This window comes from Ictalurus furcatus, chromosome 20 (assembly GCF_023375685.1).
Source record: "Ictalurus furcatus strain D&B chromosome 20, Billie_1.0, whole genome shotgun sequence".
Taxonomy (NCBI): Eukaryota; Metazoa; Chordata; class Actinopteri; order Siluriformes; family Ictaluridae; genus Ictalurus; species Ictalurus furcatus.
In genome coordinates this window covers 20939005-20956483 of record NC_071274.1, presented here as the reverse complement: position 1 = coordinate 20956483, position 17479 = coordinate 20939005, and the positions used below count along the sequence as shown (strand labels likewise).

The following is a 17479-nucleotide window of genomic DNA, read 5'->3' as shown; positions in this document are numbered from 1 at the left end:
ATTCACTTCCAACATCTGGTGACTACGCCACCTTGTGTTTTGACCCAGCTGTGCGTCGTCACGTGGAATCCTGACCTGGGACGACTTTTCAACATGAGATATCAATCTGAATATTCCAGATAAATCCGCATCGTCGTCGAATTCTCAAATCAGAAGGTGTCATTTCTTCGTTTTCTATAACAGCGGCTCTGACAGTCGTTCGGGCGCCAAGATTTTTATTAACGAGCTCATTCTAATACGTTCTCGTTCGTATAGCAACAGCACGGAACGATAGGAAAGACACTGCGCGTAAAGTAATGCACATCATCATAAACAGATTAAGAAAACGTGTCGTTACTCGGCAAAGAAAAACATGTCATCGTTGCCATGGTGACGTTTTGTGTAAGGAGATGTTTAGCTAACGTTTACGGAAGGAGTCTCCACTGTCGGAGATTTGTAACTGTCAATAAGTTTTCTTAGGGAAAATCTTCTGGATAGACGACGGTACGTTTTTGCGGGGAGGTTTTTTGGTAACAAGCTGCGTTTTTCTTTTTCTTTTTTCCTTTTAATAAATGCGAAGAGAGAGAACGCAGAGAGGCTGGTGAGGGATTGACTGTTTATATCTGCTATACAGTACAGTATATTGCAAGTAGTAACAGGAATTAAGCATTTTTGGCTACAACAAACATAAAAAAAACACAACTCTACGGACGGATAAATGGTTAAAAAGTGTGACGCGTCGTTCATTAACGTGCACCTATTATGCTTTTTCGGATATTACCTTTCATGTAGTGTGTTATATTTAGGGCTGTTTGTGAATGTAAAAACATCTGCAAAGTTTCAAAAATCGAAGCACATGACAAACGGAGTTTGAAGGAACCGATTCTGAACAGCCGAAACGACTCGTTAGTGATTCCAGACTTCACTTCCTGTACAAACCTATGTAGGTTTGTAATAAAAAGCCCCGCCTCTGGGTCTTCATCGGCTGCTCGCTGACAGACGGAGCTGGGACGTCTGACCAATCACAGCAGAGTATGCTCTCTGAAAGGAGGAGTTTAGAACGAATCATTTAGAACGGATCATTGAACGAGTCGTTTGTGACGCTGGGGGGAGAAAAGGTAATGCTGCAGTTTAAATTATGAGCACGTTAAAGTGTTTTTTGACCTCGGAGGCGTGTAAATCTATCCTATGAGAGCTTTAAAACAAAATGAGGCACGTTTCAAAACCATAATAGGTGCGCGTTAATACGTTAAAATTGTAACTGTTGGAATATTGCTGTTGTATAAGATGAGAGGGATTAAAAACTTGACTAGGATGTGCTGTTATAGGAAAATAGTTGAATGCATCGGGTATTAGGTATCACACCATACCATTGTGGGTTAATTTCCTATAAGAGCACACCCTGTTGTATATTATTACTAACTTACTGCATAGAGAAGTACAATAAAGATTCAACAGCACTGTGGTATAATTTATTATTATACTTAAGTCTCAATAGCGAGTTCCAATTATTACAGCCCTGAGTTCAATTCATTATCATTTAGTAACAGGCTGAAATTTAATTTACGCTTAATATACATGGACTTTTTTTCATGCGCTGATGGAATAAATATTACTCAAGGCAAGTGTTCGTTGTTTATTTAACATTCGAAACTTTACATCCATTCAAGCTGAACTTACTTTTTTGTCTTATTGTATATTAAGTGAACTGGTTAATAAAACGTTGCCCGTTATGTTACAAACGAACTATACGTTTGATTTTTGTCTTGAAACGTAAACGATACGTATAACTGCCATATAAGGAGCTCTGTCTTTTCTTTACTCATGCTGAACAGACGATGAGGAAGGTAATCTTTCATTCTTTCGGCTTCGTGCCGCACCTCATTTGCTCGCCTCTGATTTCCCACTAAACAAGAGCGACGTCATCGGTAGCTAGCATGATGTTGGATAACAAGCATGATGTAGCTAGCGTGATGTTGGATAACTAGCATGATGTAGCTAGCATGATGTTGGATAACTAGCATGATGTAGCTAGCATGATGTTGGATAACTAGCATGATGTATCTAGCATGATGTTGGATAACAAGCATGATGTAGCTAGCATCATGATGTTGGATAACTAGCATCATGTAGCTAGCGTGATGTTGGATAACTAGCATGATGTAGCTAGCATGATGTTGGAGAACTAGCTAGCAGAGGTCCTAGCATGATTCGTTTATTCGATAACTAGCATGATGTTGGATAACTAGCATGATGTAGCTAGCATGATGGATAACTAGCATGATGTAGCTAGCATGATGTTGGATAACTAGCATGATGTAGCTAGCATGATGTTGGATAACTAACATGATGTAGCTAGCATGATGTTGGATAACTAGCTAGCAGAGGTCCTAGCATGATTCGTTTATTCGATAACTAGCATGATGCTGGATAACTAGCATGATGTAGCTAGCATGATGTTGGATAACTAGCATGATGTAGCTAGCATGATGTTGGATAACTAACATGATTTAGCTAGCATGATGTTGGATAACTAGCATGATTTAGCTAGCATGATGTTGGATAACTAGCATGATGTAGCTAGCATGATGTTGGATAACTAACATGATGTAGCTAGCATGATGTTGGATAACTAGCATGATGTAGCTAGCATGATGTTGGATAACTAACATGATGTAGCTAGCGTGATGTTGGATAACTAGCATGATGTAGCTAGCGTGATGTTGGATAACTATCATGATGTAGCTAGCGTGATGTTGGATAACTAGCATGATGTAGCTAGCATGATGTTGGATAACTAACATGATGTAGCTAGCATGATGTTGGATAACTAGCATGATGTAGCTAGCATGATGTTGGATAACTATCATGATGTAGCTAGCGTGATGTTGGATAACTAGCATGATGTAGCTAGCGTGATGTTGGATAACTAGCATGATGTAGCTAGCGTGATGTTGGATAACTAGCATTATGTAGCTAGCATGATGTTGGATAACTAGCTAGTAGAGGTCCTAGCATGATTCGTTTATTTACAATTCAAAATGTACTGTAGCTGCTACCTTTTCCTTTAAAGGTACGTTCACACATACAGAGATGTTATTGCTGCAAGTCGCCAATTGCTGTATTATGAAATTGCCAGTAGGCGTTCCTAGTACTTGGTTGCCATAGTAACATTTATCAGCGGGTGACGCTGCTAGCATTCCACATTTGACAACAAGTCAAGTTTTCTTGCTGCGAAAACGAAACTTTCTGGAGGGAGAGCGTTTGTGTATAAAATTCACCAGTGTATATGTGCATCATATCCAACGAGATGATGGAGAAGCAGTCTGAGCTGTTTGCCATTGCGGCGAAAGCGCAAGCACAAGCGCCGGACTGTCTGGGTCCGCGAAACAATTCGGACGGGCAGGCGGCATGACGGATCACGGATCGCGCGCGCTCTACTGTCTTCGCTCCCCTTGGTAGTCGCTGCACAGTCGCACCGAATTTGCATAAAGTTCAACTTTTGGGACACGCCCACACCTAGCTATCTAGCAACGGCCGCCGTCGCCCATGTCGCTGCCAGTCGCGTGAACGTACCTCGACTCTACCATGTCATGTTTGGTGGAAACGAATAGAAACGAATGGCGACGACTGCGAGCAGAAATTGAACCCGAACGGTTAGCGTGTTTCCTCGCCTCTACAGATTTCATTCACGATCGTTTGACAGCGTAAAAACAATATATTTCGATAAGTCTAAATATTTGGTGCAGATACTGTAGACGAATCATTTCGGGGTAACTGTTGTATGAAAGGTTGCGTCATGTTGAGTGTAGTCATATGACTTGAAAGATCGCTCGGTATTGTATTAGCAGACGTCCGAGTATTTACAGCGAAGGGCTTGAATTTGATCTCAATCAAAATACCTTTTCCTTTATCCTTCTTTTCCTGCATGATAATGACTCGTTTATGTTCATATTTATATTTATTACTTACATAGAGTGACATCTTGGTTTTTTTTTTTGTCTGTCCTTACAAGAAGATGCAGATTATATGGCCATACATGGAATACATATAGGTAAGGAACATTTCTTTCTTCAATCTTATCTTTTACACACTTGCTTACTGCTTCCTTTATAAATCTCAATCCCTGCTTTAAACCTGAAGGAGTTTTTTTTATTATTTTTTTTTAACTGGACTCTTGTGCACTAAAATGCTACAACAGAGCTTCTTAATGCTGCTTAATCCGCCCCATGGCACATATCCATCTCATGATACATTCGTCCTTTCACAGCTGCTTAGACAGCCTCATTAGTTCTTGATTTATGTCGATCTGGTTTGAGTATTCATGTTAATTTGGAACTCTTTAATAGCTCCAGACTGGGTGCTTTGCTCTGGTCCATTGGTGATAAAGAGCCTCGGCGAGCAGGGGCCGGGCGAGTGAAGCGAAGCAGCCAGGCAACGGTACGAGTAAAGCAGAGTCTCTACATTTATTTATTTTATTTTATTTTATTTTTTTCTTGCTGGCTGGCAAAACATCAGCTTGTCCACAGCAAATCTCAGGCACAGACGCGATGGCCAAGCTCGCATCAATCCCACAGCGACCCCTTCGAGAAAACATGCTCAAGGCATTACTACGTGGCCGATTTGTGACGGGCTCATTTTGGGGTAGGCCAAAAAGCTGTGATTTATCGCAGCGATGGTTTAGGAACTACGTGATGGAAAACTGCACGATGCTTCGACGCACACGGAGAGCTTTTGGTAGCTTCTATAAATCTGCCTTTGAAGCACAGAGACGGTGTTTACAGCGATCATCCGACGCAATCAGATATGACCGAGAGCATAGTGGAGAATGTGAAGGGTCACGGAGAAAGGGGGGTGGGTGGGATATTTAAGCGACCTGGAAAAGGTATCAGCAGATCCCAATAATGTCCAGACATGGAAAGAAAAAAAAGAAGAAGAAGAAGAAAAAAAAAGGCAGTATTTACAAACCAGATTATTTAATCAGTATGCAGTCTAGCAGGAGCCAAGACTCTAATGCACGGTTCAGCAGTCCAGATTGCTTTTCTATTTCTCCAGATCCTTTGGATGTTTTCAGTGTCAGGTAGCCGCAGCATGTGTGCATTAGTGTGCACTGGGTTAGAAGACAACCCAAAGGGCTTCATTCACCAGATAATGGGTTTACCATACAGGCTGATGCAATCGACAAGTTATGGTCATTCGTTCGTATTTTTTTTTTGTCGGACGCCAACGACAGATGAACTTCATGAAGAAGCATCACGTGGACTTTGAATTAAGATGTATCAGTTCATATCGTCGCAGTTTTTTTCTCCCCCTCCAGACCGGATCCCGCAGGATGGGATGTGGTGTCTGTCTGCTTTGGTTCTTGAGTTCTGGGTTAAATCGATGCTGGTGATGTAATAGATGTCAACTGCCAAGCTCAAGGTAGAAAAGGGTAACAGGAGTACCTCAGGTCTGCCGTATCAGTGCATCGAGGTTTACAAGGCCAAAAGATTTCTTTTTGTTTCTTGTTCAAGTTTTCGTTCTGAGGAAACTGGATTCTTTTTTTTTTTTTACTAGGGGTGAATCTGAGTCTTTCAGACAATACGATACAATAAAAACAATACCGTTAGCCACATACCGATTTGATACACTTAAATACGATTCAGTTCAGGATTGATGTGATTTGATTCAGGCCCAAACCAATACGATTCAGTTGGAGACTCTTTTTATGAGGAATATGAATCTCCATCTTTCAGAAGATATAATAGGCATCACGATACGTCATACGTGATACAAGACGAAAAATCGGACATTTAAACAAGTGAGGATTCGATACGTTTTAAAACGATTCGTTTCAGCACCGATACGATTTGATTCAGGCCCAATCCGATATGAATCGGTCGGAGACTCTTTTCCCATGGGGTGTGAATCTCCTACTTTCAGACAATACAATGCACATGTCAATAAACAGTATACTATAAAATACAAAGAAGGATACATAACCAGTTATGTAACATTTCGATACACTTCTATATGATTCATTTAAGTGCCGATAGAATTCGATTCAGGCCTGATGCAATATAATTCAGTCGGAGACTCTTTTTACAAGGCGTGTGAATCTCCATCTTTCAGAAGATACAATAAACATCAGGACGATAGTATATGATACAATATGAAAAATAATACATTTAACCAAGTGATGAGTTGATATGTTTTAAAACGATTCGTTACAATTTGATTCGCACCCAATCCGATATGAATCGGTTGGAGACTCTTTTCCCATGGGGTGTGAATCTCCCCCTTTCAGACGATACAAAACAGATCAGTACGTCTATACAATACTAAAAAGGATTCAGTTAACCAGTAACATTTCAATATGCTTCAGTATGATTCGGTTCAGCGCCAATACGATTCATTTCAGGTCAGATCCAAAATGACTCTTTTTTTTTTGGACTTTGTTTTTCTAGGGGGTTCGATTCCCACCTCCACCCTTTGTCCGTGGTGTTTGCAAGTTCTCCTTTCATTCAGGGGTTTCCTCTGGGTATTCCGGTTTCCTCCCCAAGTCGAAAGACATGCCGTGATTGTGCCCTGCAATGGATTGGCACTCTGTCCAGGTTGCCCCCGAGTTGTGCCCCGAATCCCATGGGATAGGCTCCAGGTTCCCCGTGATTAGCAGTATGGAATGGATGGATGGACTTCTCCTTCAAATTAAACACTCTCTCTATTAGACCTTTTTTGTATCGCATTATCGTTCTTAAATACTCAGTTTCCAACATCCATTCCAAGGCCATGATGGATTACTCCCTCCATTCTTCCATCATTTCTCTTGGAGCACATGCTTTTAAATTTATTCATTAAGAAACCAAAGCTAGTAGGAGTAAAGGACCTTTCAAGTTTATTGTGCTGCAGGATCAACTACAAGTTCTCACCAATCAGGATAAATTATTTCACTCTGACTCTCTCTCATTCTTTCTATTAGAACTCAGCTTTATTTTTTTATTTTTTTTCATTATTATTATTGCTTTATCTCTGTTAAATACTCTTTCCAAAAACTACAAGGCAAAGATACATCATTCTTATCATGTTCTTTACAGCACATGCTCAGAAGTTCATTCAGTAAGGAACCAAAGGTAGCAGGAGTACCTCAGGTCTGTAATGTTGGTCCATTGAAGTTTCCAAGAAAAAAATCCATCCATCCATTTTCTGAACTGCTTATCCTACACAGGGTCACGAGGGAGCCAGGAGCCTATCCCAGGGAACTCGGGGCACACTTTCACACACTACGGACAATTTGGAAATGCCAATCGGCCTACAATGCCTGTCTTTAGATTGAGGGAGGAAACTGGAGTACCTTTAAGAAACCCCCGAAGCATGAGGAGAAAGATTTGAACCCCCGACCCCAGAGGTGCGAGGCAAATATGCTAACCACTAATCTCTATTAGAACTCAGCTTTATTTGTTTTTATCGCCTTATCTCGTTTCCAAAATCTGCAAGCCCATAATGGATAATGTTCTCCTGTGTGCTCTCGAGGTCATTACATGAGGAACCCAATCCAAAACACCAAAGTTTCTCTAGCATATAATAAGAGAGGAAGGCGGTTCTACCCACGGATCCCTTCAGACGCTGTTACAGTAAGCTTCACTTCTGCTTCTTCCCACAGCCAATGTGGTGAGAGCTCAGCTTTGGTGCAGGCCATGCGTGAAGCAGACATAAGCCTGGCCAGTTGGGTTGGCATCTTCTAGTTGTTGCTGTTTATGGAAACCGGTTGTGTGGCCTGGTCTCTGGACATGTCTGGAAGAAGCGTTTGGTCAGGCTCTCTAATTTATAGAAAGCCTTACGCGCAGTCATAATCATGTCATGGGCACCGTTCAGCAGCTGGTGTGAGGATATAGAGGCTCCGGGATGTTTTAGTAAACAAGATGTGGGGGGGGAGTGGTAATCGTAATGTGTATCAGTTTAGTGCTCAAAATGTCTGCATCTGTATTTGGATTTAAACCTGAAGGGGGTGTGGCCTTTAAAAAAAAAATAAACTAATATGAACACAGAAAAGAAGCATGGTGTGTGAATTCTGGCTCAGTTCCTCAACCTCAACTCAACAGCTACATCACTCCAGGTCATCATTTGTCTTGAGATTTTGCAACCGCCATATGCTGAATAAATCACAAGAAGTAGTTATGAACACCAAATTAAGCGTGAACCTTTGGGAAATTTTTCCCCAGACGTCGTGTCAGAACGAGTCGTACGGCAAATATCATAACTAGATTTGAAAATGCGTTTTGTCGGCTGCCCGACCGATTTCCACGGCGCATGTCACAGTCTTGAATGCCGAGCTGCTCTGAAAGGCCAAAAACGCTCGTGTCGTTTCGTAACCCGCCCGAATTCCCAGCGCAGCACACGTCAGGGTGTATTTCGGCATTTCGAGAAAAGCTCCCGTATGCCTTTCCTTGAAAAGGATTGTCTAAAGCTCTCCGTGCACTCACATATAATCCAGGATTATGTCAAAAAAAACAAAAAAAAAACCCCACAGGTTATTCTGTTTAAAAAAAAAAAAAAAAAGTGAAAGAAAGAAGTACGACTATCTGGAGAGTCGGTGAGAGAATCAATCTGCGCAGATTAAAAAATATATATTGGTTTAATTATTTTCCTGTCAGGGCTTGCTAACCTCAGATTTATTTGCGCAGAAGCTCTGTCTAGCCTCGGGGCCCGGTTGTTATTCTCCGCGCAGGACAGAGATGTCTGGAACAGTTTAAGGGATTCGGTTAGATTGATATCGGTGTAGCCAATCAGCCGTGTATTTCTGCTGTGGCTACTGCGTCTGTGGGAGTGTGAGACATGCTCGACATGTGTTCACCAGCCTGTGGAAGAGTGTAACGCTCACGCTCACGACCTGGAGTCAAACACAGAGCAGAACAGCTGACACTTTCTTAAAGTGCACCTATTATGGTTTTTCAAACATTACCCTACATGTAGTGTAGTTATATATAGAGCTGTTTGTGAATGTAAAACGTCTGCAAAGTTTCAAAAATCAAAGCGCACGACAAACGGAGTTATCGACTCCGGAAAGAAGGAACCGATTCAGAACCGCTGAATCGAGTCGTTAGTGATTCCAGACTTTACTTCCTGTACGTAGGTTCGTAACAAAAAGCCCCGCCTCTGGTCTTCATCGGCCGATCGCCGACAGCGCTAGACCGATCACGACAGACAGGGACGTCTGACCGATCAGACCAGAGTATGCTCTCTTAGTTTAGAACGAATCTTTTAGAACGAATCATTTAACGAGTCGTTTGTGACACTGGGGGGGGAAATGGTAACGCTGCAGTTTAAATTACGAGCACGTTAAAGTGTTTTTTGACCTCGGGGGCGTGTAAATCTATCATATGAGAGCTTTAAAACAAAATTAGGCATGTTTGAAAACCATAATAGGTGCTCTTTAATCAATTCAGAGTACAAGGAAAACTCCACCCTGTTAAAATATGTTTCGATTTAAAGCGTGTGTCAACAATCAGCGAAAGTGCCAACAATCGCTTTAGCCCCTGAAAACAAAAGAGCACGAACTGCTTTTTCTTACACGCCGATGTTTAATGGCGTATTAATGAGAAATCCAGTGGAGACGCTGGCGCACACGTTGGACTCGAAGTTCAAGAATTCGTTAAGGCAGAGACTCGATCGGGCTTTCGACTCGACTCGTGACGGCATTGACAATGTTATTAGCGCGAAGGGTTTCCCTCCCCCCCCCAAACAGAGTGTATAGACGAGGAGACGAGAGAGCTGGACAGAAGGACTAAAGCGCCGCCGCATCGCTCTTTTTAGATAGAGATCAATCCCACTGTGATGGGAGTTGAACGGCATTGTGGGTAATGTAGGAAACTGTTAGCCAAGCTGAAAAAAGACGAACGCAACTCAGAGTTTCATTACAAAGTAAATCAGGGTGGAGTTTTCCGTTAATATCGATGTGCCATGTGGAGGCCTGCTGGAACTATTCTGGTATATCTTTAAAGGAATACATATTTGCCCAAATTCATCATCCAACAATTAAAAAATACCAACAAAACAGAACACACTATTAGTCATGTGATACTCTTCTTGATCCGTGGGCTGCTTTCAGACCGTCCAAAGACTATGCGTTGTGTTTATGTTGCCGAGTCGTACACTACATCATCTTTACGGGTTTGGAGCGATCCGGACACTCCGACGCGGAGCGTTTTAGCCGGCCCTGTGCAGCTTTGTGGTTTTGTTATGTTGTGGAAAGTTTTTTTGGAGTGATGTGACTTGTTCCTTTCCATTCCAAAGCTCTCGACTTCTCCTTCTAAGCATACGCAAACATTTTGTACTCGTTAATCACAGCGTTAGTAGCCAGATGCAGCATATCGAGTGTCCCTGCATGGATTTGGCGGTTAAGAACCGGGATTTGTCACCATTAAATGGCAATCAGTGTCTAATGTGTCACGGTAATCTTTCTGCATGGAACGCTGGTTAAGTTCTGCTCCTCTCTGGATGACGGCCACGGAAAGCTTGTGTTTTAAGAAATGGCAGCTGAGTTCGTGTTCGGGTGGAAAAACACGACAGCCTCAGGGGTTTTTATTTATTTATTTATTTATTTATTTATTTATTTTATTTATTTATTTTTGAAGACCCTACACAAACGTATGACAGTATTTTATTTATTTTTTTTTTTCTATTTTAGAGCGACACTATGTTCCCGAATGAAGAATTCCGCACGAGTATGAAAAGTACGAAACGGTTAAATTGAGGCGGGGCTGGTTGAACCTGATCTCTGGTGTACGATGTCCTTGAATTTTCTTTCCGTCTAGCTGGATTGAGGAGAAGTTTCCGGCTGAGTAAGAAGGACCGCAGGAGTCGAGAAACGCGAGCAAAATGGAAGAAGTGCGAAGCCGGCGGAGAGAACCACATTTCCAGCTACCAGGAGGTGGTGCCTTATGTCAGAGAGCCAGGAGAACCGTACCGCCTCGTGCTACTGGTCGGTACGTACAAGACGTAACTGTCGTATGCGACTGCTGCATATGATGTAAGCTTTTATACCACAGCGATTTCGATTTTTACAATTTTTTTGCGAGTGTTTATGGAAGGAGTCTCCAGTTTCGCACTTATAAAAAAAAACAACAACAAACAAACAATACCCTTTGACCATTTGCATTTCACAGCATGAGCTGTACAAATACTGGATGGATAAAAAGTTCTAAATTGGTAACTAAGCAACATGACTAGTTGACTACTATTATCACCCTGTAGTTGTTTATTTTCTTGTGTTGAATTCATACCACGGCAATTTGCCAACAATTATTAAATGAAAGAAGGTTCTTTTCTTTCTACCCTGAAGACTTTCTGACGCTGGAGACTCCTTATCTCCGTAAACGTTAAATAAACGTCTCCTTTTTCGAACCCGTTTAAGCGTTAGTCTTCGATTATCGTGACGTGTCCGCCGTAATCGAACAAACCCTGTCAGTGAGGTGTTACTATGGAAACAATAACGCCTTCAAAGGAATTTGAACTGCAGCTGAACTGCACAGTTCATTCACCAGAACTGTGGCTGTAATATCAGCGTAGTATTTATTCTCGGTGTTTTCCCCTCACTGACTTATAATGAGTTTTGTTATTTTTACAGGATTTTACAACACTCTAGAACTTTTACATTAGACCATCTCGACGAGTCGTGACGTCTTCGCGTGCCTCGAGTGCTTTGTGGTTTTACGTTCTAGCCTTGCTGCCTACTACACTCATTTGTATTTTTATTTAACCTCGCTCCACTTTTCGGTCCCTAGACGGTAAACCCGAGCTTCAGCGTTCTCCTGGCAGTTCTCCATGGAATCTTGGCCGTTTTTCAATGAAACCCTCCTTCTTATCTGCCGTCTTCCGATTTCCTTTCCTTGAAGCTGACTACCCTTAAGAGAGCAGCGTATGGATACTTTTACAATCTGGAAAGTCGCAACGAGAAACGGATCTGCAGCATGGATCTGTTTTCATCGCTCTGCCTGGACTTCACTTCAGGTCTGCAGAATGTTCCTCTTAACGGCCGGCTCGGAACGAGTCACCCAGGACAGCACGCTCGTCTCCTGAACATGCCCAAATCGCTCCCATCCACTCCGCCGCCGTCTCTCGATATCCCGTCGCCACGCTTCATCGGCTACGAGGCCGTAACGTAAACCCGACCCGGCTAACGTTCGAGAGAACGTGACTCTTCAGACCTGACGCGATGGAAAGTCTGCCGTTCTCCTTCCGCGAGTCGGTTTTCGTCCGGATGACACTGAAAATGTTGTGACCGTAAACCCCTGTAAGCGTGCCGCTCTCGCATAACTACAAGTGCACGGAACGAGCGCGTCCAAGCTTTCTCGCTCCGTCTCAGATCGTTGAAATAAAAATGTGTCTCTGTGGCAAATTTATTAAATTCGTTCTTCGATACATCAGAGGTGTGAACAGCCGTTGGCGGCGGCACCGGAGCAGATGTAAGCTTTGTTGTTGCAAAAACAACAGAAAGCGCACAGGGGCGTGATAATATCTCTTCCAGTACTCGAAGGTCTTCAAGGGAGCCTCGAGTCGGGCCAAAAAATTTCCGCAGACCGCACGGCTTGATTTCAAAGCAGTTTAATCATCTCAGCAAGGTCAAACCCGGGGTGTCTGCCGGTGGAATCGAAAGGAAACTGACCGCAAACGTTGAACATCCAAGAAACAAAACAGATTTTGGGATTGTCTTGGATTGGTCAGTTGATTTATAGCTTTAGAGTCGACAATGACCAGAGGAAAGAACGAGTCTTCCCCCCCCACAAGTCAGACATTTGTGACTTTAGTTTCTGTCTGGGTGAAGAGCTGTTTCTGAGATCAAAGTTTTGCAGCTAGCAAAACTTTAAAATCCTTTTTTTTAAAAAAAAAATAAACGAGATATTTGACTCCATTGGAACACATAATACGTGTACATGTAACACATAAAAAAAAAGTTTATTACGTACCTAGCATGTAGCTAGCTAATCGCAGAATAATCAGTAATCTTTATTGCTAATAAACTATTCGCTTTCTGCAGCATTGAAGACTTTCTAATCTGCCTGAACATTTATAATCTGTAAAACAAGCATTTCGTACACATATTATTATTATTATTATTATTAGTTGCATATATCATTTACGGCTCAAAAAGTTTTGCTTTACTGAGGCTTCAAATCTTCTTCTTTTTTTTTTTTCCATCCAGACTATAATCACTGTAGGACGGGGATCTCAAATGGTCAAGGTCGTGTATGTTCGTGTGTGTTCATGCTATGTTCATCCTGGATGATGATTGGCTCTCTGATAGACCCTCATTAAACCGATGCTGCGTCCCAATTCGACCTACTATCCGTCCTAAATAGTATCCGAGATTAGAAGTAGCGCGTCCCAAGTCGCAGTATGTTGAAATGAGGATCCCAGAGGTACCCGGATGGTCGAACTATTTCCGGTAGATTTTCAAAGTGTGGATGCGTGGACATTTTTGCAGCGAATATCGCCCACAACGCCTCGTGCGACGGAGGAGGAGTTTAGGATTTTCTGTTGGCTACGGCGAATTCAACCTGCAAACGTGGCAGAGCGCTTAAACGATAAGCACTAGATGTAGGTAAATATACATAAATAATAAAGCGAGGGAACGGTACATTCAGCGATATAGTATACGTTCTATAAGGAATAACTGACGAAGAAAAGCTGAAATACGGCGACGACGTTCTCTCGCGTTACATGACGTGTTCGTGTGTCTCGGTACTTGCATACTCTTGCTACACACTGAAAAGTATGTACTTTTTCTCCACAAAAACAGTACATACTTGTAGTGTATAGTATTAGTAGGCAAATTGGGACTATCACACCAAGAATAAAACAAAAATGAAGTTGGTAGACTGTGCTAAAGTCATCCATCCATCCATCCATCCATCTTCTATACCGCTTTATCCTTTTCAGGGTCACGGGGAAACCTGGAGCCTATCCTATCCGGGTTGAGCGGTTAAGGCTCTGGGTTACTGATCGGAAGGTCGGGGGTTCAAGCCCCAGCACTGCCAAGCTGCCACTGTTGGGCCCTTGAGCAAGGCCCTTAACCCTCTCTGCTCCAGGGGGCGCTGTATCATGGCTGACCCTGCGCTCTGACCCCAGCTTCCTGACAGGCTGGGGTATGCGAAGAAAAGAATTTCACTGTGCTCTACTGTATATGTGACCAATAATGACTCATTATCATTATCCCACAAGGCGGGGTACACCCTGGACAGGGTGCCAATCCATCGCAGGGCACAATCACGCCCTTGTGCTAAAGTCATTTTCAAGCAAAATGAGAGAACCTTATAATACCGACATCGTGGTTTCGCATTTATTCTGCCAGCTGTTTTCGAGACTGATTTTGTACTATTTTTCAGGAAACAAACAATACATCCAGCCCCACCAAAGCTGCCTTTCACCATCCCTCATCTATTCCAAATGAGCAGGTTGTTGTCCAAATTGCTAGTTTCACTTTTCACCTATGTCATTCTCTCAGGCTTACGTTGGCCTCTGACACGGGACATTAACTTCTAATTTGCCCGGCTCTATGATATCCATTTGCGTAGGTATGCGATACAACTTCGAAGATGGGACGTAATGAAAATATACCGTCGTCCTAAATGTGTTTGCTCAAGCAACCACAGAGAGAGCTTGCGAATAGTTTCTTAGAAAACGTCCCCCCGATTCTGGCTATCCTCCGGTCTACGGTGGCACCGAGGGGGCAGGCAGGACGCCCACGTGAGGCCCGAGCAGGAACGTGGAACTATTATTTTCATCCCTGTGCTCGTTTGTTTCTGGCTTCTCACTGTTCTGTTAAAGCCATTTGCTGCGAGAAAAGCAATTCAACTATTTCACGCATGATTACGACGGCAGATATCTGTGGAATTCCACTTCGCGTCAACACACGCACACACACACTGCTGCTGGTGATGCGCGCTTTTCCCGAGAGGTCATTATGGCCCTGCGGATGTCCCAGCCCGCTAGACTCGAGTCTGTCCCGAACGGGTATCAGACGGATCTTTCATCCCCGCCACGCTAGTCTGGCTTTTCCTCCCGAGAGCAGCTCAGACACTGTGTTCTGGATGTGTGCGAGCGAGCAGAGCCATCGGCTGAAATCGATACGGTGTTATCCCGTTCGGTCTGCACTCACACCCCGGTAATGGAAACTTCAGATGCCTGTGTGCTCGAAGAGCCAGTACGTCAGAGAAACGGGTGGTTCATGAATGCACGCTTTTGATTTTTGCCCATCAAAAAGCCGTTACAAGTCGGAGCAGCTTCTCCGGAGTCATTTCTCTCAAGCTGTAACGCAGGCATGAATGTTTATATCAGAACCATGAGTATGATGAAACTGCGGGTTTAAACACGCTCGTGTTTATGGTAGCCTTTTCAGCACTAATCATTACACTAATGAGAGGTTCGTATGTGTGTGTATCCGTGCCCAACAGGGCCCAGTGGTGTTGGTTTAACCGAGTTGAAAAGGAAACTTCTGCTCTCGGATCCCGAGCACTTTGGTGTCGCTGTACCACGTGAGTTGACCTCTTTTAGAGTCTATACAGTATGTATTCACATGTTATATCACAGCAGTTCCTCTAAATCTGTCCCAAAATCTGATCAGCCCACCATCATTTCTTACAAACTTTTTCTGCCCTGTACTTGGACACAATTTCAGGCTTAGCTTTAAAAAAAAACAACACCACACAATTGCTTTTGTTAGCAGTTACTTGGGCAGCGTTGACTCAATGGTTAAGGCTCTGGGTTACTGATCAGAAGGTTGGGGGTTCAAGCTCCAGCACCACCAGCTCCAGTTTTTTTTCTTGACTGACTAAAACTCCTACAATGCCTAAAAGGGACCAGAGTCCACCAACATGAAGGCAATTCTCAGTCTGCACCAAACCACGACCACGGCTCGACTCATACCAGCACCCCTCCAGACACGCATCAGGACTCTTCTCTGCACTGGTACCAAGGTGGTGGAAGGTGAATGAACTTCCAACCTCTGAATCAAATGGCTACTTCCAACGAAGACTCAACACCCTGCTCTTTACTGTTTTTCTCATTGTACCATTTCCTCTCTAACTCGACGGTATCCTTAGACCCTGACCTGTTTGCACTAGCATGAGGAGACGTTTGGATGAAGATGAAAAAAACAAGCACTTCTGGATAAGAGCGTCTGCCAAATGCTGTAAATGTCCTCATCAGTCTTGGAGGAGAACGCACGGTATAATCTCTAGGCAAGGCTTGGATGTTAAATTTAAAAAAGGTGTAATCCGGGGACCTCGTCTTCGATCGGTGTCCTTGACCATTGAGAACGGAGCCGGTTCTGTTCTCCGTTACACACGGCACATCGCAAGAGGAGAATCGAACCTTTGCCGAGCAAAGCAGCTCGCCGAAGGGGCCCGGGCTCTACACGGACTTCCTCTATCCACAAATCAATTGCTTCTCTAAACCTCACTCTGTTGTAAATGTTACAAATGAAGTGTATATAAATCTGAGGGGGTTTTTTTTCCCTCCATAAGTCAATCCACACTGAGGAATCATAAGCCTGGATGGTTTGCGTGTAGGGAAAAGCAGGCGAGAGTGAGCGAGAGAGAGAGAGAGGGGGCGAGAAAAAGGGAGACAGATAATCAAGGCCTCTCACAGCCAGGCTGTCAGTGCGGAGTGATGCGGAGAAAGCGAGGCCCGAGTTTTTCTCCTTGCCCTGGACCGACGCCATTCCCCTGCCTCCGGATGGTGCTTGGCTCTCACATGTTTTCCCTTCTGAAGGCTGCGAATGACAGCTCGCCATACTTCTGATCACGTTCCAAAAACTCTCTCGCAGTAACCGAACGGGGCGAGGGTCTGACAAACACGTTTATTTCATTTACCCGTTCGGAACGCTGAGCGCTAGAATCGGTTAGTTAGCCCGGGGCCGCGATTTAACGTCAGTACGAGCTGGTGTCTGTACGTGAAGGTTAACGTCAAGCAACGGAAAAGCGTCTAAGTCACAAAGCTGAACAGCCATGGTGGTGGTGTTGGTGTTTATTTGGAGAGCAGTGCAGTCACGGGTAATATTTTAGACCCACACAAGGACCTTGAACTGTTTAATACGGAGACACAGATCCAACATCGAGCTAGAATCACCCCGAAACTCAGATTGATACCCATCCATCCATCCATTTTCCATAATGCGTATCCTACACAGGGTCGTGGAGGAGCCTGAAGCCTATCCCAGGGAACTCGGGGCACGAGGCAGGGGACACCCTGGACGGGGTGTCAATCCATCGCAGGGCCCAATCACACACTACTGACAATTTAGAAACGCCAATCAGCCTAAAACGCATGTCTTTGGACCGGGGGAGGAAACCGGAGTACCCGGAGGAAACCCTGAAGCACGTGGAGAACACGCAAACTCTGCGTACACAGGTCGAGGCAAAAAAAAAAAAAAAAATGCGACTTGTTACGCGACGAAGTGCTGACACTGGAGACTCCTTCCAAAACGTTCCAATAAACATCTCCTTACAGAAATCTTCACTCTATC

General features: G+C 43.6%; 1 protein-coding gene across 1 annotated transcript in view; it reads left to right on the top strand.

Moving 5' to 3' along the window:
- The window catches only part of mpp7b (MAGUK p55 scaffold protein 7b), a 56614-nt gene that overhangs the window by 27775 nt on the left and 11360 nt on the right, over window positions 1-17479 (top strand). The window contains exons 11-13 of the mRNA XM_053651864.1: window positions 3995-4033; window positions 10770-10940; window positions 15408-15488. Coding sequence (XP_053507839.1) covers window positions 3995-4033; window positions 10770-10940; window positions 15408-15488 — 291 coding nt within the window. The remainder of the gene's footprint in view (window positions 1-3994; window positions 4034-10769; window positions 10941-15407; window positions 15489-17479) is intronic.